Consider the following 27,688-nt stretch of genomic DNA (forward strand, 5'->3'; position numbering starts at 1 on the left):
TAAAAACTGAAAACTTCAAATAGTACTTTTCCAATGTTTTTACAAGCACGTTTTTTTATATCGAACAATTGATTAATTAACTGGGACCAGATCATTCTTGATTCCTTATCAACTCATTTGTGGATTCATCAGGTAAAATTGGTTGGACTGAAAAGGCCTCGACTTGACGGATTCGACTGTTGTAATAAATAATATTTGCTATTTCAAATGCAAAAAGCTCATGCATCCAAATCAGTCAGGTGAAGTATTCTAACAAAGTAGAAGCATGATCTGAACAATTAGTTTTTCCACAGATGTTACCAATATACTTTGTGAATTCTTCGAAATTGCAGTACATAACATTCTTTATGTGAAAAAATTGTATCCTATTTCAATTTTCGTACCTAAAAGAAAATATGGTGTAGTTATTCACCAATGTATCCATCCTGATGTAAATTCTTATATTAGTAATTCCTTGAAAGCAGTTAATTACCACTTGGGAAGAAATCAGTTGAGATCTTTTTGTTTGGTTTTCCAGTTAGGCTCTTACACACTGGAGAAATTCATATTTGATATTGTCAATTCTGAGCTTGGTTTTCAGAGGTGAGGTACCTTAAGTTCACTATAGCATGGGAGACCTTCTTTTATTTTTAGTGATCCATATTTGTTGGATATAGAAAAACAACTAAGAGATTTCTGTTTGAAACTACATGCTTCCAATTCCTATTCAAACTCTCTGCCTGAAGATTCTACTTTTGGAATTCAAATAAACACTACAGAGTTATCTAACTTGGAGTTCAATGACAATCCTATGTATGAGGTGAATAATATCTTGGGAGATTGATAATAATAATTTCTTATTATCTCTTTTTGCTGTAGAGCTTCCCTTGGATACATTGTAATACTCAGGATACTAATTTAGAAAATCCTGATATTGTACCCCTCCAAAGCTTTAAGAGCATTTCATTACATATGCAGATTTATGTGGAAACTCAGTGTTCAGATTAAATAAAATGCAAGTATTAAAAATGCTTTCAATATTTTGAGGGTAATCAAGATACTATCACAAATCTCTTAATTTCTTAATTCAAGTACCAGTTGATTGTGAAGGTTTATAAATTAACCCTCTAATACCCAAGTCCGCCTTGAGACTGGTTGCATATAAGTGGATACAAAATTATTCTGCCCATGTCCGCCTTCAGTATAGGTTCATTTTGTGAGTATACAGGTGTTATGTAAATCAGTTAACTATTTGCAAAAAAAAGATGTAGTTTACATAAGCTAATTTGAAACTATACGGAAATAATTTTGAAAAAGAAAAAAAACTTGGGCATTAGAGGGTTAATATATTGATTAGTTTCTAATAGCATATCAACAAAATTACTAATAGCGTTTTCTATTGGTAAAACTAGTGTTGCACAGGATCACAGAACATCAAATGTGAATTAGGATATCTTGAAGTTATTGCACTGTTTTTATAATATGCTCTCAATACGCACCAGTTTTACAAATGAAATTTGCTATTATAGCGAATTGCGGTGGTAAAACTAGCTTCAGATGCATTGGAATGATTGTAGTGAAATCAAAATATGCACTCGCACTGCACTAGTTTTACCAATAAAAAACGCTATAATAAACATAACCTGAAGATTCAGGCCCTATATCATTCAATATTGATTTTTATTAATAATAAATGTTTCATGAAAATTTTTTCCTTACATTGAGTAATTATTGCAAGGACCAATAATATCCTTGAATTTGTTATAGACAAATTTCATTGAAGTAAACATGAAGAGAAAAGGCCATTTAGCTGTTTTTGAGAATATATTGGAAGAAAACACATCAAACCAAGAAGATGATTACATAAATGAAGATGAATATGAGGTTAGTTTTGAACATTATCGGTACCTATATTTTGAATATAATATATTGAGTACCCTAGTATAAAAAAATCAAGGGAAAAAACATTATGTATTTTAAAGATTTTTTTTATTCTTATAAGGAATCAGAATTTTTCATATATTAGCACTAATAATACCAGATGAAACATATGTATCATTCTTTAATGTTATATCACTACACAATGCTAGTGTACAGTGCTATGTGAATTCATTCAAATAATTTTCCTCGAATTTAATTTGCAACTCTTATTTTTGATACATGAAACAAAACATCTTGGTTGTGAAATACTGATTACTCTGTGAAAGGTGTTTCTCGTAATAGGATCCTTCATCATTTTTATTGAAACCTCCTTTATTTATGTTCAGTCTTTTTATAAGTCTTTTTATCCCCTTTATTACTTAAAATTAATCATACCTATATTTCCCATATGAGTTGAGCTAAATTTCTACGCTTTAAAATCAGGACTTACACATACATTTTTCTGAACTCATGTTTCTATTCTATTCTATTCTATTCCATTAGTTTATGTATGATTAGTATATGTACTTATGAGCATTTTGTCATTAACATTTTCTAGTGAAATACTGCTTCAATGTAGGATTTAATGGAATAATTCACAATTAATGGTATTCCAGCTGCATGTTACAGGAAGACTCACACAATTTCTCTTTCTCCTTGTCTATCAGCATCTGTTGAAGTGAAGTCTCAGTTTTGTACTTTTTCTCATCCAGATAGATTTTGTTTTGCTTAATGAGAACAGACAAGTCTGAATATAATAATATGGTCAGGAAATACTTTTCTTTGATAGGAAATGTTTTTCCATTGATTAGAGCGGAATGCTTCCCATATCATAAGACATGTGTCGTCCTTTGGACATTTGCAAGTATGTTTTGGGTTCGTTAACATACAGAACCAGTAGTCAATGCTGTCATAAGAGATTATCGGTATGATCATCGCGACATAAAGCCACCAAACAAAGCTGTACAATTCCCAAAGTTTTTCCACAAGTTCTTTGTCAGGTACTATTACTTTTAGTATAGTGAAGCAGCTTATCATAACATGGAAATACAAAAAAGTTTTGTGGATTATCAATTACACAAAACAATTTCTCTAGAGTAATTAATCATAATCCAGTATATTCAAACATAAAAAATTATGTTTTGAAATCGAATTTGTTAGAAACGTAGGAAATAAATTCATAATAATAGTATAATTACTCTTTGGTAAAAAAATGTAACTTATTTTATTATATTTCGCTATTTATTATTTTCAAGTGAGGAGAAATATTCTCTAATTTTCATTTAAGCTGAATTCGTAATCCATTGGCGGGCCGAAGTGCACTCCGACACGGAAGCTAAGCAGATGGCGTTCTATGTTAAAATTCGTTACAGTGACTATATATAGTCACTTTACCATTCGTCATGAAATTCAAGTCTAGCACGGAATTCGACGTCGGCAAAATTTCTTGCAAGCTGCAAACTATCACTTCGGCAAGGAATTTCGTTAGGCTATGGATCATGTGCAATGGTCAGTTACATGTTTAATAACATGAGTAATTTTTATCCGAAGTTAATTGTGAATGGTAGATTACACACCATTCCAAAATGCACTTCGGTCCTCGAATTGATTACGATTGCTTATTCAATTTGATAATGATTGATGAGTGTGAAGACAACAATCTTTTTTATTTCAGGTTAAGCCTAAAATTCAGAAAAGATTTCATAGATTGTCTGATGAACCCATCACGTTTTTGTGCCGTTTCAAGGAGTGCTTTGAGGAATTCAATGAATATTATGATTTCGATAAACACTTGACAGCTCACATTAAGAAGGAGGATTTCGAAGGTAAAAATATTATTGTTACAATGGAAAAATGCATACATACGACAATGATTAATATTTTTAATTAGCCAACTGCCTATATATTAATAAATTCCTTACTAGGAATTCTTTTATACAATGATCTAATGTGGCACTTTGTACACTGACACATGAGATCTGTATGTTGACTGTCAACATAAGCTATAGTCACATTATGAGAAATCCCTGATCAGCTCTAGAGAATTGTAGGCAATTAATGTGTTTTGTGGTCTAGATATAGCTGCCCAATTTTCAAGCACCCTCTGTTCCATTCATCTGTCATTATGATCCTTTTCCATGGAATTGGAAACTCCAATAGGCAATATGGACCAATAAGCAACCTTCTCTGGCCTGAGCATCCGATATCTCGTTGCCTCGTAACCAAATTAGATGCATTCTGTCCACTCTTCTAATTGAGAGAAAAGATCTGCATTCAAGTACTTGTGGCAAATTGCATTTGTCCCCTGCGAGAGATCTTCTGGCAGCTTGTCTGTCTGTTTGGATTTTCATTCACCTTCCCTTGCAACCATTGTCAAGGAGGTATAGCAAAGGTTAATGGCGTCTTTGTCAGGCCCAGACAGAGTGTTTTATTTTGGAATGGTTTGATCTACATGAGAGTTCCAGCTATTCTGAGTTACGATCAGTAGTCAGTAGAGAGTTGAGGAGGTAATTTGTTAACTGCTCTCTAACGTACCAACCTTGATTGGAGGTTGGTGTTTCATCAAAGGCGACTGAGATGATAGCATCGTCACCGCCGGTCAGCAAAACAATCTTGTTACCCGCATTTACTTGGGTTTTTTATAATTGTCTAGGGTATAGTGGGTTAATTATATTCTTTTACTGGTTTCACTCTTTAATCGGCAACACACAATTTTGATACAACCTTACGTCTTCAATATTAAATTCGTCGTAACTTCTTCTAAATAACGGTCGCGTTTCGACTAATGTTATTTTTCAAACCTTTTAAACAAATTTTAGAAGAACTGAATACTAACGTCTTTTTCAATTTCCGTCTAAATTGACAACCTTTCCTAGGCTACCTATTTTCTATAAATATAACTAACATTGGAAACAATAACTGAACAACACTAACAATAACATCAAGAATAGCTTCCTACATACAATAACTATAAAATAATAAATCCGTGAATTTCGCGTAGTGACCTCGTATTGATAAGTGAGTATACCCTTGACTTCGCTATATAATTGATAGCCGAGGTGCAGCCGAGGATAGCAAGCAGGCGAGACAATATAGACAGTTTTTTGCCGAGGTGCATATTACATTTTTTCGTCGACCTCACCTACCTTTATGAAAGTGAGAAGTTGCCCGTTTTATGGCCTCATCTGGGTGTCTGTAATTGCTATTTCCCTGAACTCTGTTCTCTGCTATCCATATCGCTATCACTATCCATTCTTGATTATACTGAACACTAACATTCAGACCACGTACCTAATTCACTGGTAAAGTCTAGCCGATTTCGTAAAGAATTAATTTGACAACATCAAATAACAGTTATTGTCAAAGGCACTTATGTTCTCATCAAATTCTGTATTCACAAAATTGATTCAATCGCTCTGGGATCTAATATCTATCTTAGTGACGAAAGCCGTACGAAAAGTAAATCTGTACGAAAAGTGAATCAGTACGAAAAGTGCTCGCCTTCAAAAATAGTCGACTTTTCGTTTGGAAATTAGTACCTAAAATGTCATTTTTTGTTCAAGTCGACGAAAAAATATATTTCGATTATACTTATACGAGTAAGCCCAGCGATCCATTTTTTCGGTGGATCCATCTTTTACCACCATCAATAAAAAACGTTATAAGGGAAAATGAGATTAATCGATCAAATCAACCCGATTTATACACTGTTGTGAAGTTTTCCCACGGCCGTCCAGTTTCAAGAACGACTATTTCACCACGGTCAATAGCGTTTGTCTGATATCAATGCTACAGTCTGTTAATTTTTTCCCTTATTTAGAATAGAATGCCGAAGCGAATAATAAGGTATATGCAAGGAGGGATGGAGTGACTTCTTACCAAGGATTATAAATTAGGGTTTATAATCTACAATTTCATACGTTTTTTTTTCTATTCAGAATATTTTACGGATTTCTACTCCGGGAGAAATATCAGTTCAAAATATACGGTCAGAAAAATTGATGCATAGAGTAAATAGAGGAATGAATAAATATCCTAATATAAGTTTTTTTTTCATACGGAAAGCCCTAGAGTCCCAGCTCCAACTATTAAAATGAACCACCACTATTCTGTAGACGATGGAGAGTATGTTCCCCATATTTTTTCGAATGTGTAAAACGGCTGGCCAATAAAATTGATGAGAAATGTGTCAGATTTATTCAGAAAAATTTATATTTCTTTCTTACATTCTACGATCGAGGGTATGTTCATCTTTTTTGTTTTAAAAATTTAAAATGGCCAGGAAAATTTATTTCCCCATGCACCCATTCCATAAATTTTCTTGGATGGGCATTTTAAATGAGGTGGTTTTTCTGAGTATATTGTGATACATTCCTTCATCCACCAATTTTCTTGACCGGCCATTTTGAACTTGAAAATTGAGGAATATGCGCTTCATCGTAGACTGAATAGTTCTTTAGGATTAGGATATTTTAGTCATCCCTCTATGTACTTTAGCCATAAATTTCCTTGGCCGGATGTTTTGAACTGATTCATCTTCTGGAGAAGGAATCCTTAAAACATTCTGAATAGAAAAAAAATCGTTTCATTTGATCGTTGGGGGTGGCGTTCTAGGACTGTCAGAATAAAACAAAATTGAGTACATTCTGATACATTCCTCTATCCACCAATAGGCGCTTTATCGTAGACTGATTAGTTCATTTTTATAATCGGAGCTGTAATATGAACAAAAAAATTATGTAAGGGATATTTTAGTCACCCGTCTATGTACTTTAGCGATCAATTTCTTTGGCCGGATGTTTTGGACTGATTTTTGTTCTGGAGAAGGAATCGTTAAAACATTCTGAATAGAAAAAAAAAATCGATTCATTTGATCGTTGGGGGTGGCGTTCTAGAGCTGTCAGAATGAAACAAAATTTTTTTCTGAGTTCATTCTGATACATTCCTCTATCCACCAATTATCTTGGCCGGATATTTTGAACTTGAAAAATGAGGAATAGGTGCTTCATCGCATTTTGATCCTCGGAACTGTAGTATGAACAAAAAAAACTATGTTAGGATATTTAAGTCATCCTTCTATGTACTTTAGCGATCAATTTCCTTGGCCGGATGTTTTTGGACTGATTTATCTTCTGGAGAAGGAATGCTCAACTTAAAACATTCTGAATAGAAAAAAAAAACGGTTCATTTGATCATTGGGGTGGCGTTCTAGGGCTGTCAGAATGAAACAAATTATTTTTCTGACTACATTCTGATACATTCCTCTATCCACCAATTTTCTTGGCCGGCCATTCTGAACTTGAAAATGAGGAATAGGCGCTTCATCGTAGACTGAATAGTTCATTTTGATCCTCGGAACTGTAGTATGAAAAAAAAATTATGTTAGGATATTTAAGTCATCCCTCTATGTACTTTAGCGATCAATTTCCTCGGCCGATCATTTTGAACTGATCTTCTACAGAAGGAATCCTTGAAACATTGTGAATAGACAAAAAAAAAACAATATCGGTTCATTTTGATCGTTAGAGGTGGGGTTCAGAATGAAACAAAATTTTTTATCAGTACAATCTGATACATCCCTCCATACACCAATTTTCTTAGACGGTCATTCTGAACTTGAAAAACAGGAGTAATATGAGCGTCATCGTAATGTGAAAATCAATAATGGAATCTGGGATTATAAAACATGATCTATAATCCTTGATGAAATGAGTCTTTTCCTTCCTTAAACATCGGTAATTATTCGGTTCGCCATACTATTATGAATAAGGGAAAATAAATTTAACCGACTGCAGCATTGATATGAGAGATAGGGCGGCAGCCAAAATACGATTATATGACTTGAGGGAATAATATTAAGTCGAGGAGGATCATACGTTGTTTGTATTAAAACAAATATGGTTCCATCAGGACAATAGTCTTAATCATGAATCAATTTGGAATGTTAGAACATTACAGATTAAATATTCCATTAGCTGTGATTTTCAACATCAATGCATTTTAGATTTTAGGATACAGAATATATCATAACGTTGAATAATTTTCCTTAGATAGATTTCCCTTGAACAGATTTTTCTTAGATAGATACCTGAAAACTCCCACCTGAGAGTGCATAAACCCTTTATTCACTCAAGATGTTTCTATATCTTCCTTCATAAACTAAGTCAATGCAATTGTTTACCAAACTGAACATAACCTCTCAATGTAGTAATTTTTGAAAGATCCTCATTTTGAACCTACTGTATATAACTGGCATGGGGAAAAATTGTTGGGCAGTTAAAATAATGAAGATTCGAAGTTGATATTATTGCAGTTTTAGGTCTAACTGAAATATAAAAGTACAAATCTGGGTCAGCTGATGACTGAAGTTAGGTACATAGATATACTGTATTCACATTTATTTTAGCAGTCGGTTGGCCATGAAATAATTTTCTCAAGTTTTTGTAACTAGAACGGAGTAAGGTGGGCACTCATGAAATGTTGCTAATGTCATAACGCCGTTGCCAAAACTCATAACAATTAATATTAAGAAAATGTTGAAAGTGATTGAAAAAAGAGACAGGGTTTCAGGAACTTCTATATAGAATTCAGGTTCGCTCATTCAAATAGTTATACCTGATATTCTAAAATCCACAATGCGTCAGACGGTAGCGAACATATTCAATGTAAGAGAATTTATATAATGTTTCATCTGAATCTAAACGACTTATATTTCAGCTGAATATTTCCACAATTAAAAAGATTGTGAATGAAGTGGATGACAAAGACTTTCCTTCTATTGGGAGACCTAAAAAAGTGGTGGCATTTGAGAATTTTATGTTTGAGTGAATTAATGCGAAAAGTTTACTACAGGATTTTCGATGAATGTCATCGTAGAATAAGTTCCCGAAAATTGATTTTTCATTTGACTTGTCCTATACATTGTGAATGTCTTAAGGTACCAATAAATACCTAATTATTATTATTATATCAATGCATTAAGATGAACAGCCACAAATACGCGCTAGTTGTCCTGCTAATTGCTTATACAAACGTGAAATTTTTGTTCAAAGATGAAGTTCATCTTGATTGAAACATGCTTCAATTCTTTTCACTTATATTGATGCAAGATATGATTTTTGTTGAAGAATTTAACATTCTTGTAATTATCTGTTAATTCCTTCGGGAGATACCCATTCCCAACGACTGCAACATATGCATTTCATCTTCGGGTTAATATTTTTGAAATCTACAACTGATGTAACGTATTCAAACTTTAGCCAAAGAAAATAACGAACATTAACTCTCCTCAAGCTAGTGCATATTATGATATTAATACTGATCTCTTGTATTTTCCATGCAAATAACTGGATTTGACATGCCTTCAATCAGTTTGTATAAACTTCAATTATGTTCGTCACATTTCCGCAGAGATTCGACATTGTGATAAAATACGTGATAACAAAAACTTTCACGTAGAACGGGCAACATAGCGTTGATTTAAAACCCAAAAATGTTTTGACAAGCGTCATAACCCCACATTTTCGTACTATACAGAGTGAAATGTGTCAAATTTCCATGGTCAACCGACTGCTAAAATAAAAGTGAATGGAGTATAGGTTACGTCAATGACAGCTGCTGATCTCCCTTGACTGTTGTGCGAAAATGTACCTTATGGACTCGAGTGATAAGAAACGGCAACAGGACCCGGGTGAAGCTGGATGCGTTCACATTCCTGTTGAAAAATCTCGAATTTCTGAAGCTTTTTTCTCGTATTTTCTAGGTGTTTTCCGAGCCGAGAGTAGTACGCGCCTATGGTCCGGTTATTCGTCTTTCGTTTCGCATTTTTCGCGGATACGGACGTGCGGCGGTTTTCGAAGAAACAAAGAATTCCCGAACCTCCAAATCAGCTGATTTTCCCCTCTTACCTCTCCCACTCGGTGCTTACGAAATTAGTAGTACGAGACAACGTAACGTGCATTCAAAAAACTCGTCTCCAAGTAGAATATTGTATTTGGAAAGTCAATCATCTGTGTCTGAACATAATTCTTAGCTTCTGCTGAACAATTTTGCTGAACTGTCAAGTTAGGGTTCTGGATAGTTGCTATATTGAAATTAGAATCGATTTCAATCGAATAACCTGGTCATCATTGGTAATTACCAACAATAACTAACTGTATTCAAGCGCTTTTGGTCATTATTGGTTATAATATCGTGACGTCATGAACTAGCCCTTCAACGTCATCATTTTGGACCGCAGATAACCGGAGATAACCATACTCGAGAGTTGGGTTATTGAAGTGAGGTTAGAAGTTGTGAAGGGACATAACCAAGGGCAAAACCAGCAATAACCGCGGTTATTACGGGTTATTCGCTTGAAATCGATTTATGTTTCAGCGAATTCAGAATCGAGTATCCCAATGTTAATGTAGATTATTATAAATTTTTTCGAGTAATAAGAATTAATTCATTGCCTCACTGTTTAGGCGTGATTCTTTTCGAATAATGTTTCTCGTTGTGTTAGCGTTTTGCTACCTACGATCTAAATTTTGACTTTGAATATAGATAAAACTGTTTTTGTTACCTTCTTGTTGTGTTGGACAAACATCTTTGATGGAAACAACAAATTTATGAAATAGTCTATGAACTAAGAACCCTAAAGAGAAAATTTTACGATACTCAATTGTTGAGAACACTGTCTTTGGTATTGACGCAGCTTCATTCAACGTATGGTTTGCTGGGCTGGGAAGGAACTGTTAAAACTCATATATTTATTATTTATTTATTTATTCATAAACGGTACATGACCTTCTCACAAAGAAAAAAATACAAAAAAAAATAAATTCAAAACAATTCAGCATAACACAAAAGAAAGTAGACGTAGTGTAAATGCTAGTATACATACATATATACATATAAATATATCAAAAACAGAAAGAAAATATAAGAGCAACAATACAAATGAATCCAATATATCACAGCCTTATCAGGTATTTCAAATCTCTCCTCAACCTCGAAATGGAATCATGAATTAATATATCAACTCCCAAGGAGTCCACGACATTAGCGTTACGCATTATTCTCGAAACCGGAGAATGAAAACAATAATTAGTTCTGGAATGGGCGAGTCGAAACAGATCATCATTGACACAAGCTTGAAACAACACAGAAATGAATTCTGAAGGTCATCTTCAACAAACCCGAAGGGCTTTTTGGAATGGCTACTGTAATAAATATAAGGCAGAGGGAGCTATTTTTCCTAACGTTTGCAATTCATCAGAGGAAAAACATCTGCAGCATTCAATGAGCATGGGTATGATACAAAAAATAGAGGACAACCCATTCTGCTTCCGACCACATGTGGAACAAAGGGCCAGAAATCTCTAGCGCCTCGAGTTTACAATGGTATCCCTAAAGATTTTGAAATCCCTGTATTATTATTACTTTCAAGAAAAAAATGAAAAGTTGGATTCTGAGTCAAGAATCAAGACATTTCATAGCCTGTATAATCGACATAAAGAACACCTATAATACAGGAAAGGAAGAATAAGTCTTAATCTTCTTAAAATTGGAACCCATATATCTTATATTTAATTATCCCGGATTAACATATTTCGACTCTACGGTCATCTTCAGAATCCAAAGAAAGATAATCATGGTTCCAAGGGTCATATAATGCTCAACATTGAATCAGGTTACAAAGCCAAAAATACATGTCTAAAGATAGCAATGCAAGATCCCGTGGATTCATCATATACAAATAATATACCTACATTTATATTGAAGATGAATTTCATTTTCAGTAAGTAATTCATTTCTTATTTTTTCCGTAGGAAAATCTACTCATACATTCTGCAGATATGGTGATTGTGATTTGAGGTATATTAGCTACTTACACGCAATTCAACATATGTCCATCCATGCATATCACGACAGACTCTGTAATCTCGGAGAACTTGCAGCTCGAAGAAATTCCTTACCTGATTGTAACTTGGAAAACACTTTCACATGTTCAGAAGTTGAAGATGTTTATAAATGCGAGTGGGACGATTGTAATCTCCAGTTAGATACTATTTGCAATTTTTTGGCTCACGTGAAAATGCACGTCAATGCGAATCCAAGGAAGGACTTTAAGAACAAAATCAAATGTGAATGGAAAGGTGAATATTTTTTATTTATTCAATATTCTCATAATACTGCTGTCCTCCTTAAATCAGATGCCGTAAGAACGAGAAAAATGAGCTCAAAGTTTTTGCCATAGCCTCCAGCTAAAAAAATTATATTTCGACTCTTTAGAAGAATTTTAGACATTTTTGTTTGCTAGAAAAATTAATTACCCTGTCAAGAATCTAATGAGACAAAAATCTCAAGACCTGAATTTTTGTAGATACGTCATCTGTTTTAAGGACGGCATACTGGCTATCCCACAACCAAGGGAACAAACTTGGTCTGCGGTAGGAGGCCTCAACGCAATTCTTAACCCTGGTGTGGTATAAAATTCATATCACCTATGACGTCCAGGAACAAGAAAGGTGTCCAGACGGAAAAAAATGATTTTCAATGAAGCTTTTAGGAATCGTATCCTATTCTTCCTCTAGCGCAGTTTAGAGCTCTTCGATGCTTGATGGAATAGTATCTTCGGCTCGAACCCTTCGTTTGAGGTCGTTCCATAAATGCTCAATAGAGTTGAGGTCGGGTCTAAGGGCTGGCCACACCATTTTCCCCTTTTTCACCTCTTGAATGACCCGGTTAGTAACAAGTGCTGCATAGCATCGAGCATAATCATGCATTAAAAGAACATTTCCCCCGGTATACCCTGCGTACGGCACAACATGATCGAGGAAAATGTCTTTCACATTTATTTTTGAAAGGTCAGACCTTCTCTGCGGGAACCATCAGGTACGAAAACAAGCTTGGTCCTCCCTTTGGTAGATATTCCAGCCATATAGGTAGGGAATGGACTGACCAATACCTGCATGAAAGTGTTTACTCTGTAGAAAGAGAGAAAGCAATGAAACGACCATTTCCTGTCTCTTTTTGGTGGACATAGACTTGAGTGTGGACCCTTCAAAATTCTAGAAGAAAGCAACTATTTGCAGCACCTTCGGATGTCTCTTTAAGATTTTTCAGCCATATTTACGGTACAGCTGATTAGGGAATGCTCAGTCCATTCTCTATGTCTATGATTCCAGCCCACTTCATGACGAAACCAACACCACGTGACACTGTTTCAGGAAAACAGCATTGCGGGCTCTCCTGTCTTTGTCATGCAGACACATTCTGCTCTCGCCAGTGGCTCTCGCTCAATGGCTCAGTTGAGGTGTTCACGAGCAAATGGAATCTGGGCTTTACACTGAGTTGCGGACAGTTTCGGATCTCTGGGTGGTGATTTGTAGTCAGTTAGCCTTCTTCAGTCCATTGACTGATAGCCACTTCTCGTAGCCTTCTGAGCTCGTGTTGCGCATCAACGACCGGAAGATGACGATTTCTCAGCGAAGTTAAGACTATGAAGCGGTCGTCTCTCCCACATATGCTCAGGTTTATGTTTTTTTTATGGTCTCCAAGTGGAGGCACCAGTCTCTTAAAATCATCTGCGACTTCTCATTGATTAAGGCCCGCTAACGGAGATGTGCATCGACCAACATTTAATGAGTGGCAGATAAAAAATACGAATCACGTGTCCTAGGTTATTTATTCCCTCAACTCATAGGTACCGATTTGAGCAATTTGTGTAACGCTCATATTTGGCCATATTTATCTTTAAATTTATTGGTAAATTTCTGTATTCAAGAATTAAAAACCAAGCTTTCCAATGAAAAAAGTTTCATTAAATCGGAAAAGCCGTTTTCCGATCAATCAACATACAATAAATGCTACTGTGCGGCTTGAGTCGATTCAATTGCTCACAGTGTAGAAAAAAAAATCGAATTCAATATAATATATTATATTATATAACTATAATATAAGATCGGTGATCAAAACCCCATTGAATTATCGTCAGCAACAAAAGGTCTATCCGTTTCTTCATATTCTATCCTGATTTATGAGCGGAAAGTAGTTATTTATTTCTGTGTTCAAGGTTGTGGAAATAAGTATAACCTGCTCTACCAGTTATCAAAGCATATGCCAGTACATACCAAGGATAAATACATAGCATGCTTCACATGTGGCAATACATTTGCTTCATTGGTTAGATTTTCAGACCATAGGAGCAAGCAGATACCAATAGAAAGTAAGGCTTTTTTTGTAAATATGTAATAGGGTTTTCAAATGTTGAATAAAATTTTTCTCATATTTTCAGAACAATATTATAAATGTTCCCAGTGTTTGAAACTTTTCGCTACCGAAAGTTTGCTAAGAGACCATGTTCGAGCTCATATAAATCAATATAAGTGTCCAATGTGCGACATGACTTGCCCTAAACCTTCTAATGTGATCAATCATATAAGATTCAGGCACCTGGATTTCCGATTTTTCAAATGTAATTTGTGTGAGCATTCGTAAGTAATGAACTATATACTATTTATTCTTAAGGGGCTTTGAGCATTTGTGTATTTGCAGATATTTTGTTATACAGGGTGTCCCAGACGCCGACGTCAAGCCGAAAAAAGCTGATAGACCAAGTCATGATAGTTATCAGAAAAATATTAAAAAAAATCTAAATTATGTATTTTAAAAATTATTGCCATATTAAAAAAAACGAGAAAATCTACACACTGTGATGGTTTTTTAACTCCCGTTACTACAAATCTTCATTTATTTTCAATTTTATTGTTATTATGTAATCTTGACTAGTGCTTCTGTAAGCTGTCGCCAAAAATTCAAAGGTAACTACGACAGCTTGGAAGAAAATGACACTTTTTGCCCAACTAAGTATGCAAAATTAATACTTCGCCACATTTAAACTGGCTGTACTGAAAAAAAAATGTACTACGCTAGTTGGGCAAGTTACCTTAAAAGTTGGCGCATTTAATAAGGATTCCAAAATATTATGACATTTGCTAGAAAATTTGAAAATTAGACTTGGACAACTTTTTTTTGTAAAAAAACCCAATTTCAAACAAAATTTTATTACTAGATTTGACTACTAGATTCTAGTTTGAGTGACACGGAGAAGTGTAAGCGAGACAGAAATCGTATTTCCAGGTAGTTCAGGGCACCGCAGGCCAATCAATGACTCATTCTTATTTGCTTTAAGTTAAGGATTGGTTTTGGTTGGTTGGAAGCAAATAAGAATGAGTCATTGATTCGCCTGGGGTGCCCTGAACTACCTGGAAATACGATTTCTGTCCCGCTTACACTTCTCCGTGTCACACAAACTAGAATCTAGTAGTCAAATCTAGTAATAAAATTTTGTTTGAAATTGGGTTTTTTTACAAAAAAAAATTGTCCAAGTCTAATTGTCAAATTTTCTAGCAAATGTCATAATATTTTGGAATCCTTATTAAATGCGCCAACTTTTAAGGTAACTTGCCCAACTAGCGTAGTACATTTTTTTTTCAGTACAGCCAGTTTAAATGTGGCGAAGTATTAATTTTGCATACTTAGTTGGGCAAAAAGTGTCATTTTCTTCCAAGCTGGCGTAGTTACCTTTGAATTTTTGGCGACAGCTTACAGAAGCACTAGTCAAGATTACATAATAACAATAAAATTGAAAATAAATGAAGATTTGTAGTAACGGGAGTTAAAAAACCATCACAGTGTGTAGATTTTCTGTTTTTTTTTTAATGGCATTAATTTTTAAAATACATAATTTAGATTTTTTTTTATATTTTTCTGATAACTATTATGACTTGGTCTATCAGCTTTTTCCGGCTTGACGTCAAGGTCTGGGACACCCTGTATAAACGAATATGTGTATCAAGTGCTTGGGGACGAAGTTTGATAAAAATTGTACATACTCTAATATTTATACATATTCACAAGAGTATTCAAGTATACAGGTTCGAAACCTTTTTTGAACTGGCTCATTTGCGTCCTCCTTCTTTGCGTTGGAAAACTGTCTTCCGCAGATTATTTTCCGAACCTGTATACAAGGAAAATACCTGAACGAGCGGAGCCGCCATTCTATGAATGTTCCATTTGTATTCACGTTAATAGTATAAATTTCTTCTTTCAGGGCGATATCAAAACAAAATCTGGAACAACATCTCATTACACATTGTGCTGAAAAGCTTTTGGCATGTGATGAATGCGATTTTCGATGTCGATCAATTCACACTTTAGATCGTCATATCCAAAGGGAGCATGTTCAGGTATTTCAATTTAAATTTTAAACATAATTTTAATTTTTCAATGGTTTTTCACCATACATTCAACATCATCTTCTTCAACTTATTAGTTGAGTAGATTGATAGTTCCTTGATTATTTGATAAATGGTAATATTTATATTAATAACACGGTTAATGTTTAGTTGTAAAAAGTATCTTAAGGGGGTCCATCGCCAAAATAGATAGCACTATGAGATATAACATTCCATAGAACTCCTGTGTACAAAATTCATCGGTTTTCGTATGACCAGATTCTGAGATAAAAAGAAAATTTTTTTTGGGGATCTAAAAAAGTATTTGAATTGAAAGAATAATCCAACCATTCCTCGGGGATGTTACCGGAGTTGTAGATCCTGTTGAAAATGTCAGTAATCCTCCAGGCCATTCCTTCCCCATATAAAAGTTCAAGAAAGTCAGCTTCTACGATGTCAGGTCCAACTGCTTTTCCAGTTTTTAATTTTTTCACCGCCATCTCCACCTCATGGATCAGAATGGGTGGGCCTGTTGCTTCTTCTAATAGCGGATTATAGAGTTCAGGTCTTTGATCTTCAAAAAGCGTTTCCAAGTATGATTTCCATTTGTTTTTTAAGTCTTGTTTTTCGATAATAAACTCTTCATTTTTGTGTCCACGATCTTCATCACTTGTCTCTTTCACTTTTTTGTTTACGTTAAAATTATCATACCTGGCTTGAAGTAACTCTATTTCGACGCATCTTTCTACAGCTTTCTTCTCTTTGGCTTCTCTGATCTTTCTTCTTATCTGCAACTGAACTTTCCTATATTCTTCTTGATTTCGTTTCAATGTTCTTCTCATCTCCATTGACCACTTTTTCTGGTTTTAAAAACTTTGTTTTCGTGTTCTCCACAATCTCAGTGAATTCCTTCATTTCCCTGTGTAAATCATTCTACTCTCTAAACAGTATAGAATTCAAAATATTTTCTCCCTGTGCATAGTTTTATATATACTTGTCCTATGGGAATGTTCATTTCTATCACTAACAGTTGAATTCCACAATTCAAAATCTCACTGTATTACCATAATATTATCGATTATCCATATCCATCTGTAATTCTTGAAGCGAATATAACTCTTATGTTAGGTGTAAATTAATAATAATAATATTTATTCGTAGCACTGGCAAATTTATGAATGTCATATATGTAAAGAGCAATTTGGAAGAAGTTGGCCCTTGACGAAACATTTGATGGCATCTCACAGTGTGCAACGTCCTTCGGGACATTCCAGATTCAGGTAAATTTATCATTAGTCTGTAGCATTCAACTACAATCCCAAAAACACTTTTATGATGAACTTTCCTTGTCTTCAATGTCAAAATAATTACATATTCTTACAAAGTAGAAATCATACATGATGAATTACCGTTGATGGAACTCCGGACAGGAGCCTCATAACCCTACAATTGTCAATAGTTTCCTTGCAGTGAAAATAATTTGATAACTAACCCTTATTATTTTAAGAACTTGAAAATGAGAAATAAAAATGGGTATTTAAAATTTAAAGCGTTTCGTTTGCACAAGTTGGCAACATCGACTGAAATATGCGTTGATAATAAAGGACAACAAATACACCATTCGTATGAGAAAGACAAAGATAGCTGTCCATGAAGTCTGGGACGAACGAGGAAGGTCGTAAAATTATATGGGATTTTTATGGCCGGTTGCTGTTGAGGCTCGCCAGTGAGTACGCCTTATGATGGCTGTGAATCAACAGCTGTTATTTATAAACAAGCCATTGTTCTTTTCTTCTTCTAGTAGGCGCTGTTGCCAAATCGTAAACTAGAGATGAAGGAATGAATGAAAATCATAATTATTCAATTTAAACTTGCATATGCTGTGGCAACCCGAATAGCGGAGAACTCCCTATTGTAAGTTATTAGATCTGCACCACAAGTGGACCGAAGCAAATGTACTATCCAAGTGTTCCTGGAGAGCATCACGATTCTTTTCACATAGGAGGATGTTAGTGTCGTCAGCATAGTTGATGAATGCCTCCAGCAAGTGCGGAACTATATGCAACATTTCGTTTATGTACCCAACGAAGAGAAGGGTATTGAGTACGGCCGCTGAGATAACTCAATAACAATAAGACTCAACTGTTCATTTCTTATACCATATGTTTCAAGTTTGGCAAGTAGGAGTTGATGGTCTACAGAGTCAAACTTTTTCAGAAAAATTGTCTGTGCATAAAAGCAAATTTTCGTTATTTCGAATATTATTATTATTATTATTGAACAAAGGAGAAGAGGGGAGGTAAATACCTATGACCTCATTTATGTATGTAACAAAATGTGTAAAGTAAAAATGAAAACCAAGTGAAAACCAATAGAAAAATAACTTAATGAGGAAAAATCCAAATAAAAACCAGCCAGAAGAAAAAACACATTCAATAGGTTCTTGAACGAGTTCACTGACCCGGCACATACGATGTAGTTTGGCATTGAATTCCAGAGATTAAAAATCCTATTGTTAAATAAGTGCTCCCTAGGGGCACAGATCTGAAGTTCTGTCGGTAAAGCTTGAAGGCATGACCGCGTAGATTGGAGCTGGAGGGTTGAAATAAATTACTCAAATCACAGCCTAGTAAGCCATGCAGAATTCGGTGAACGAAGATCAAATCTTTTCTGGTGCGGCGATGCATAAAATATGTCAAATCAGACATCTGCAGCCTCTGCTAGTATGACTGACGCAATGGAGAAATATTATAGGGTATTCTCGTGAAGTTGCGCTGGACGGACTCCAGGCCAAGCCAGGCGCTCTCTATCCCTCACCAAATAGGACCGGCAAATTCCAAGATTGGACGGACATACGTGGTGAACATTAACCTGCAGATCTCAGGCGAACACTTGTTAATAGCCTTCCGCACCATGAAATTCATACGACTAGCCCTAGCCACAACGGCGTCCACGTGACCAGACCACGATAAGTTACCTCGAACCAGAACCAGAACTCCAAGGTCATTGTGACAATCAGTGGAGTCCAATGCTTGATCACGAATAGAATAGGTCACCATGGGGTTATTCCTCCCTACGTGTAACATCTTACACTTGTCAACATTCAATGGTAGCTGCTAGATTTCCGACCAGGCGATAATATTGTCAAGGTCCTGCTGGAGCTGCTGCACCATAGCTGGACGTAATCGAGCTAGGAATATCGGCAACATACAGACTGAACAGTATAAGCCCAAGCAAAGACCTCTGAGGGACTCCACTAGAAACTGGCACCTCCAACGATAGCGAGTCACCCAACTCTAACAGAAAAGATCGACCATGCAGAAAGTCGCGGATCCAAGCAAGAATCTGCCCGTGGATCCCGAAATGTTCCAGCTTGTGGAGAAGTGGAATATATTCCGTCTGTTCCGATATTCCTGAACAGTACTGTCAGTATTTCAGAGACGATAGACGATGCCTCTTGGCCCAGTTGTTCGTTGTTCGAGTTCTATTGTTATTCGATTGCGGGCCAGTAAAACCAGCAATATCGGAACAGGCCCATTATGTTACTATTATTGTTGCTCTATTTGATATTAGTTTGAATTGTTAGGACTCCAATTCCATATCGGTGTTCTTAAATTTATCATTTTTATTCCGTTTTCAACCTCATCTCACAAAGTTTACTTGTTCTAAGTTTGTTCTTCAATATTGTAATAAAAATAGGAGACTGTATTCTATTCAACTGATTTATTTATCCTAGACTACACTACTACTCAGGGTATGGACCGTATATAAACTTTGGTTGTTTTGTTAGTAAGTGGCCGGTCCGTGTATGTCGAATTTCTGTCACTTCGGTGCAATATCTGTCACCGGAGTAACCATACTTACTACCCTGGTAACTGTATATACGGACTATGACCTCAGTTATTTACAGAATTACATCGCTGAATTTTTTTCCACTTATTTATTTATATTTTCTAGTTGGTCGCTCTCCGCTGTAGTGTAGTGTACTGTACTCCTCTCTTGTTCCACGTATATATTCCCAGAGAGTCACGCATGAACGCAGCGACAGGTCTGGCCTAGATTCGTTACAATGTCCCCTTCTTAAGACATTACGCTCCAGAATGTCATACTTGGTGTTAGACTATACCTGGATGACTCCCCATATCTGCACCGTGAAGTCCCAACTAAGAAGTACTCCACTGTCTTCATGTTTGGTCGTGGGAGATGGACAGAAAATCAAAATCTCGACGCCGCTGGATTTTAATATTGTCTCCAACATACTCCATATGATTCATCAGATTTTGGTCTACCATACTACCACACCACAATATCTCTTAGTTGGGGGAGACTCTTCCAGACATCTTCATGGGACGATTTATCTCGGAACGCTTCTTGTTAACCAGGTAGAAAACGTTTTTCTGACCGTTCTTTGACTTTAGCACCTTTCTTTCCTTGGATCCTGCTCCCGCATTGTTTGGAGTTGACCTAATTTCTTTGAGTACTCTACAGCAATGCTTCTGTACCTTTGAAGAGCTGCTGCCACAAAGTGCGCTACTGCGCAGTGACATAAACTTCTGGAAAGTCATCTTCTTCTTCGGTGCTTTGAGGATCCGAACTTGGTCGTGATTATTAGCGTGAGAGGCTTTGGATTGTATTCGAGGTCCATCGCTAGCATCGCATACAGCTCCATTTGGCGTCTGTCTTCACCACCATTCACGGACATTCTCCAACACATTGTCGGGGATGAGAGAACCCAATTGGGCCGTAGGATTTAACGGCCTGTGAGTAACGAAGGTTTTCGATTGACCTACTTCCAGCTGATGACTAGACCTAGATCGGAATCCGCCTCTTAGTCCTTCTGGATATGTCTCCTATTCCCTTTGTCATCAACTACCATGGTACTTTCTCATTTGCTTGTCGGCGATGTGAGTAATCCTCTGAACATGGTCACCGCGACAAAGCAGCTGCATACTGGCTAGTTCTGGCTAGATTTTCGATCTTGAAATCGAATTCTTTCCAGAATATTTGCCGAATGCGACCGGTTCGTCACGCAAATGCAGTGACAGGTCCGGCCTAGGTTCGTTAAAACACGCGTGAAAACTCAAAATCTCTAAGTTTTAAAGACGTCGGCATAATAACAAGTACTTTATTGTGGAACGGTGGTTTAGGTGTTTCATTAAAAAAAATATATTCAAACAGCTTTTGGACTGGTGATGGTTCACATTGTTTATAAACTTTATCTACTCTTCTGCACAATGGAAAATATTATAATAATAACTGTTCTTTAATGACCATCGACCGAAGTCCTTCAGCCTAGGAAAATAATTACTGAAATGAAAATATATAAGTTGAAAATCTAATGACTAGATGTAATAAAGCAACTAAAGGTGCGCTTAGATCTATTTCATCATCTATTTGATGGAGTGAGCGATGTTCTTTTACGCTGTCAGAAATCGGGAACGTAGAGGTATATTTCTAACTGACAAAGAAACTGCAGAAGGAGCTGTTTAAATTTTAAATTTTTTTTGATAAAACATAGATAGTATAGCATAGAGTAAATGATTAAAATTTTGAGAAAAGAAATGACGAGTTTGCAATTTTTTTTATTAAATTTGTTAATAATGTGTTTGTCCAGCTCCTTCTAACCATGATGTCCCAAACATGCTCAATGGGCGAAAGATCGGGGGATCTGGACAGCCATGGCAAAAGATTCACATGGGTCGCTTAAAAAAAATTAAACTAACTCTGGCAAGATGAGGTCGAGCATTATCTCGCTGAAATATTGGATTCTCGAGCCGGTTAAGGTAAGGGAGAACATATGGCTCCGCTATTTCTTGAAGGTAACGCAGCGCTGTTATGTTTCCTCGAATAAAGGCCAAAGGTGACCTACTTGCATTTGTAATAGCACCCCATACCATAACGCCTACTGTCCGGTGTACATGACGCTCAAAATTAAAATGAGGTTCTCCTCGACGTCGTCTAACCCTTCTTCGGCCATCATGTGCACCCCAGGAGAATCGTGATTCATAAGAAAAAACGACCTGATGCCATTTTACATTCCAATGTTGTTCTCTGCACCACTGTAATCGTTGCCGGCGATGCTCAACCGTAAGAGGTAACACAAGATGGGGTCGATAATGCTGCAATCCAAAAGACCTTATACGGCGATAAACCGTTACAGGATGCCTTGTTCTCCTAACCACTCATCAGCCAAAGGTCGATTTGCGCAAATCGGTCTCTTATGGCCATGAGTCTTGACGCCGATCTTGAACTTCATTTGTGCCCCTTAGACGTCCGGTGCCTACTCTTCTTTGATTTTGGGCATTATCGAACCACGCTTGATAACATCTCATAACAGTAGTTGGATTTCTGTTCGTAGGGTTAGCGATTTCTCGAAATGACAACTCCCATAGACCAATAGATCGACCTCTTTCAAATTCACTTAGCTGGCCATTAATTCCACGTACACGTGCTCTAGGCATTTTAACAACAATAGTCCGGGAGGCAGGGGCTTTTTTTGCAAGGAATTTCATCCCGGCTGAATTTGATACTGTAGGTTGTAGTCACATTGCAAATGACGAAACCGACCGTCAGCTTCAATACCATCGGTGGGTGCGCGCGTGGGAGGCGGCGGAACTTGCAAAATTTCAAGTGATTTTATCCCGGCTGAAATTTTTTATATGTAATATTAATGTTGAATAGAAACAAAATAGTGAAGTCAGCCGATAGGCGGAGGGTGGAAAATACGTCAGTCGAGCGTGAACTGGGGAAAAAAATTTGAAAATCAAGTTATTTCATCCCGAATGGAAACACCTCCATATGATTCCTTACATATATGGAAATATAAAAATGACCGTCAGCTGCGTGTCTAGCGGGGGAAAGACCGTCAGTCAGATCATTGAAAATTCCGCGCGCCGTATAAATGCATGAGCGCGCTCTGACTGACGGCCTTCCCCCCGCTAGACACGCAGCTGACGGTCATTTTTATACATAGACATAGAGACATGGACTGAGCAATGCCAGCATGAAATTGGCTATTTATTAGAAAGAGAGAAAAGCTCGTCGGGACATACCTTTCTCTTTTTTGTTCACATAGAGGTGAGTGTAGACCAATCAAAATTCTAGAAAAAGACAACTGCATTCCCGACGTGTTTTTCTCTCTGTCACTTTTTTTGACCGTATTTCATGCATAGATATAAAGGGAAGCCACAGTCCATGTCTCTATGTCTATGTTTTTATATTTCCATATATGTAAGGAATCATATGGAGGTGTTTCCATTCGGGATGAAATAACTTGATTTTCAAATTTTTTTCCCCAGTTCACGCTCGACTGACGTATTTTCCACCCTCCGCCTATCGGCTGACTTCACTATTTTGTTTCTATTCAACATTAATATTACATATAAAAAATTTCAGCCGGGATAAAATCACTTGAAATTTTGCAAGTTCCGCCGCCTCCCACGCGCGCACCCACCGCTACTTGACCAGCTGACGGTCAGTTTCGTCATTTGCAATGTGACTACAACATACAGTATTAATTTCAGCCGGGATGAAATTCCTTGAAAAAAAAGGCCCTGCCTCACGGACTACAACTAACATCTACTTTGGATCTCCTCAAACAGCTGGTTTGTTGTGAAATTTAATAAATTTTCAAAAAACGACTACAATATTCAAGTAACAAAAATGTTCACATGAAAAAACCTTCACGATTTTTTCTCCAAATTTTAATCATTTACTCCTTGCTATACTATCTATGTTGTACAGAGTGGGCAAATTTCGATATTTAACCACTACGGCTTTTAAACCAGAGGAGATAGACAAAATCTGATACCCAATTCTCGTTCTCTTTTTCTGAGAAACTAACAAGAGTAGTAGTCATTTTTGGCCACCTTCTTTTGGTTTCCAGTTATAAGCGAAAATTGAAAAAATGGCGATTTCGAAATAAATTTATATCTCCGCTAATACTGATGATAGAGGTCTGAAATTAAAATATTTTTCAGGCACTTTTTTAAGTAGAATCTAGTGGCGTGCTTGCCTTTTTAGCAGGATTTTCAATTACGAAGCTATGACACAAAGTTATGTTTTTTTAAATGGGAACACTAGATTTCTGTGCAATATTTTGAAAGCTTAATTTTTACTGATTTTAAAAATATATAACATCATATGGTTTGTATCAATATAAATAGTAGAAAATGGTCAAAAACCTTTTTCTCAATATTTCAATGGTTTCTACTTTTGATGAGAATAGAAAATGTAGCATCTTATGATTACCACAGTCTCCTTCTATTAGTCCTTTCATTATTTTAAAATTTTATGAAATATATCTAAATTCAAATTTTGTGAAAATCGGTGAAAAGCATAGAAAGAATGACATTGTTGGAAGGATACTGCTCTTGTTATAGGAAGCTCTATTTTTCTGTGCTCGTCAAAAGTTGAAACCATAGAAATATTGAGAAAAAAGGTTTTTGACCATTTTCCATTATTCATATTGATACAAACCATATGATGTTATATATTTTTGAAATCAGTAAAAATTAGGCTTTCAAAATATTGCACAGAAATCTAGTGTTCCCATTTAAAAAAACATAAGTTTGGGTCATAGCTTCGTGATTAAAAATTCTGCTAGAAAGGCAAGCACGCCACTGGATTATACTAAAAAAAGTGCCTGTAAAATGTTTCAATTTCCGAGCTCTATCATCAGTATTAGCAGAGATATAAATTTATTTCGAAATCGCCACTTTTCCAATTTTCGCTTATAACTGGAAAACAAAAGAAGGTGGTCAAAAATGACTACTACTCTTGTTAGTTTCCCAGAAAGAGAGAACGAGAATGGGGTATCAGATTTTGTCTATCTCCTCTGGTTCAAGAGCTGTAGTGCTAAAACATCGAAATTTGCCCACCCTGTACAAACAAAAAAATTAAAATTTAAACAGCTCCTTCTGGATGTTGCACAGTTTCCTTGTCAGTTAGTATACCTCTAAAAATTCATGTATGAATTTGTTGCATCCCAACAACAGAAATTTTTCGAACATGCTAACATGCACCTTAGCTAAAAACACTATACATAATTCTGAGACAATGCTAGATATCAATATGCGATTTTCATTATTATTATTATTATGACATAATATATCTGAATTTCTAGGTATAAAAGAGACCCTGATGGAATAGCCAGATTGCAAACAATAAGATACGAAACGGTGAACGTCATCAAAGAGATTATAGAAAATAAGTCAAAAGATAAAACAGTTCCTGAAAGGAAAAAGCTGAGGTGCAGTTTCAAGAGAAATATAGATTGTGATAATGGTGATGCGTTAATAAAAGTCGAAGTTGAGGAGATTACCAAATCAGAAAAAGATATTAAAAAAAGAAATAAATCATCTAATGATATTTTAATGACCATAAGTGATATAGATAAAGATGGAAATGTTCTAGCTGAAGTTACAGAAACACAGAAACTTCTCATTCCAAAGCAAGAGATCGGAGAGGATATGATGGAACTTTGAAGGTAGTCAGATAAAATTTTTGTGCTTGTCATGATTTTTGTTATCAGTGATTTATCACGATGTTATATAATTAATTTCCGTAGAATTATCTTTTGTTTTAAATCATCTGAGCAATAATTAGATTGTTTTGTTTTATATTTATTGCTTTTTATGAAGCTACAATTTGGCGTTTTGAAATAATTTAATGTTTTCGTCTTGGTTTCCAATTTTAAGTCTTCTTGTTAATATCAATATTTCCACAACTTCAAAGAATATTTTTTTCGGAAGAAATTCATGGTCAATTCTGGGGTTTTCAAAGAAATTAATGTAGGACAAATCAACTATAAACAAATTATGATCAATTATATTCGGAATCTTGACTAGATCTTAGAAGCGAATTTTAAGAAGAAACCTCTGAGTCATTCTTTCACATTTTAAATACTTTTAAGTATTCGCTTTGTTGAATGTAGATGATTTTTCGAAATCCATCAATGTCCTGCTATCGGATTTTTCCGAATCTTTTAATTGGATATCAGAAAAATATTAGTGAATTCCGTGGAAAAATTGATGTGTTATCTAGAAATAACAAAAATTTAAGATTCATGAATTATGTATATTTCAGTATCACAATTATGCCTTAAATAAATAAATAATTACTTCTTAATAAGCTATAAAATTGTCTTTATAAAAAAATTGAGTCTATCTTTATCAAGTCTTAAATCAATACATGAGCTTTAATTATGTACAATTTTTACTATTTTAAGGCTGTAACATAACATTCTCATTTCGGAAAAAATGAGTATTCAAAAGAGGCAGTTTGTTTACCGATTTGCTAAATGAATTAATAGAAAACTAAAAAATTGAGTATTTTATAAGGAAATTCAAAACACTTGAATACGGAAATTCTACAGCTTCAGTTATTGGCAGTAAAAATGTTCGAATTCAACTTCACATTCTGCTGTTGCTACCAGTACTTTTCCAAGTTACATTATTCCTAGGATGCATTGGCAATGAATTTCTGCTTCCATATGTTTCTTCTTCATAGGCTTGATTAACATGACCGTTATCGAAAAGATCTTTTGCAGGTATGCTGCTAGCAACACTGTTTCTGTGGTTTCTTTGAATCACATTATTGTTTCCGAATTCATTTTTGGCACCAAGAGTCTGCATGTGAGACTTTCTTCTCTCTGCCATTACTGAGTTGACCCTCACTTCCAGGGCTTTCATTGTTTCTCTTCGCATTGTTAGTCGACGACTCAGGATGGGTGTACCTTAACAATTAAAAAGGAAAAATTAAAAAGAAGAAATATCAGATGAGGAGGAAATGGTTTTCCAAATGAATATTATGAACTATACAGGGTGATTCTTTGATTTGTACATATATTTCAACAGTATAGTTTTGAGGTCAAAAGAAATACTTTTTTCCTTTATGATTTTTTCCAATTCGGCCTAGATAAAAAATGTAGTTTTTCCAAGCTTCAAATTTAACATTTTAGTCTTAGAAACAAGTCATTTCATCAGAAAAACAATCGAAAAAATTTTAAATCCCATTTGATGAACAAAGTAGTATTTATAATACATACAATAAAGTTATGGTAATTTTGTTGGCGAATTGATTTTTTTTTGCATTTTCGATAATACATAATAACAAATTCGGTCTGCAACCACCGATATTAGCTCTGATATCTCGAATATGTAATCATTTATAATTGTTGTTCAGTTCATTTCGTACAAGAGATATTAGATTCAAACATAACCCATTTAGGAGATAGTTTTTGTGTTTGAGGATTAATTTGAAATTTTTTTTAACGGTAAGCAGATAATTATTGAATTCTAGAAAAGGAATCTCCTTGAGCAGGACTCGAACCTACGACCCCTAACTACCGGACAGGCCCATTTAACCACTTATTTTTCATATACAAATAAATAACTAGATAAATGATATTTTCTCTGAACATTCAAATGTTGCAAAGTTGATAAACACTGAACTCTATAATAACGACAAAATTCTCTTCATAATAACAAGCTAAATCTATGATACCTACTACAAATCATGATATAAGAAGATGTTCTTATATCATGCTACAAATTTGTATTGTGTAG

The 27,688-nt window shown here is 35.4% G+C and overlaps 2 protein-coding genes across 4 annotated transcripts in view; one reads left to right on the plus strand and one right to left on the minus strand.

The window, feature by feature from the left end:
• On the plus strand, positions 1-26,256 carry LOC123312606 (histone H4 transcription factor-like). Of its 2 annotated transcripts, none has more exons than XM_044897126.1 (9): positions 1-132; positions 1,747-1,863; positions 3,575-3,725; positions 11,712-12,038; positions 13,958-14,110; positions 14,180-14,378; positions 15,998-16,133; positions 17,283-17,401; positions 25,246-26,256. In XM_044897126.1, the coding sequence occupies exons 2-9, from the start codon at positions 1,768-1,770 to the stop codon at positions 25,604-25,606; spliced, it is 1,542 nt and encodes a 513-aa protein (XP_044753061.1). In that variant the 5' UTR covers positions 1-132; positions 1,747-1,767; the 3' UTR covers positions 25,607-26,256. The 2 variants fall into 2 exon arrangements, with proteins under 2 accessions (XP_044753061.1, XP_044753060.1); XM_044897125.1 differs by lacking the exon at positions 1-132 and adding an exon at positions 860-994.
• LOC123312605 (chitin synthase chs-2) overlaps positions 26,178-27,688 on the minus strand; it is a 71,513-nt gene continuing 70,002 nt past the window's right edge. For both annotated transcript variants that reach the window (XM_044897124.1, XM_044897123.1), the window contains exon 18: positions 26,178-26,856. In XM_044897124.1, the coding sequence (XP_044753059.1) occupies positions 26,534-26,856 (323 nt within the window). In that variant the 3' untranslated portion in view covers positions 26,178-26,533. The remainder of the gene's footprint in view (positions 26,857-27,688) is intronic.

Source organism: Coccinella septempunctata, chromosome 4, assembly GCF_907165205.1.
Source record: "Coccinella septempunctata chromosome 4, icCocSept1.1, whole genome shotgun sequence".
NCBI classification, from domain to species: domain Eukaryota; kingdom Metazoa; phylum Arthropoda; class Insecta; order Coleoptera; family Coccinellidae; genus Coccinella; species Coccinella septempunctata.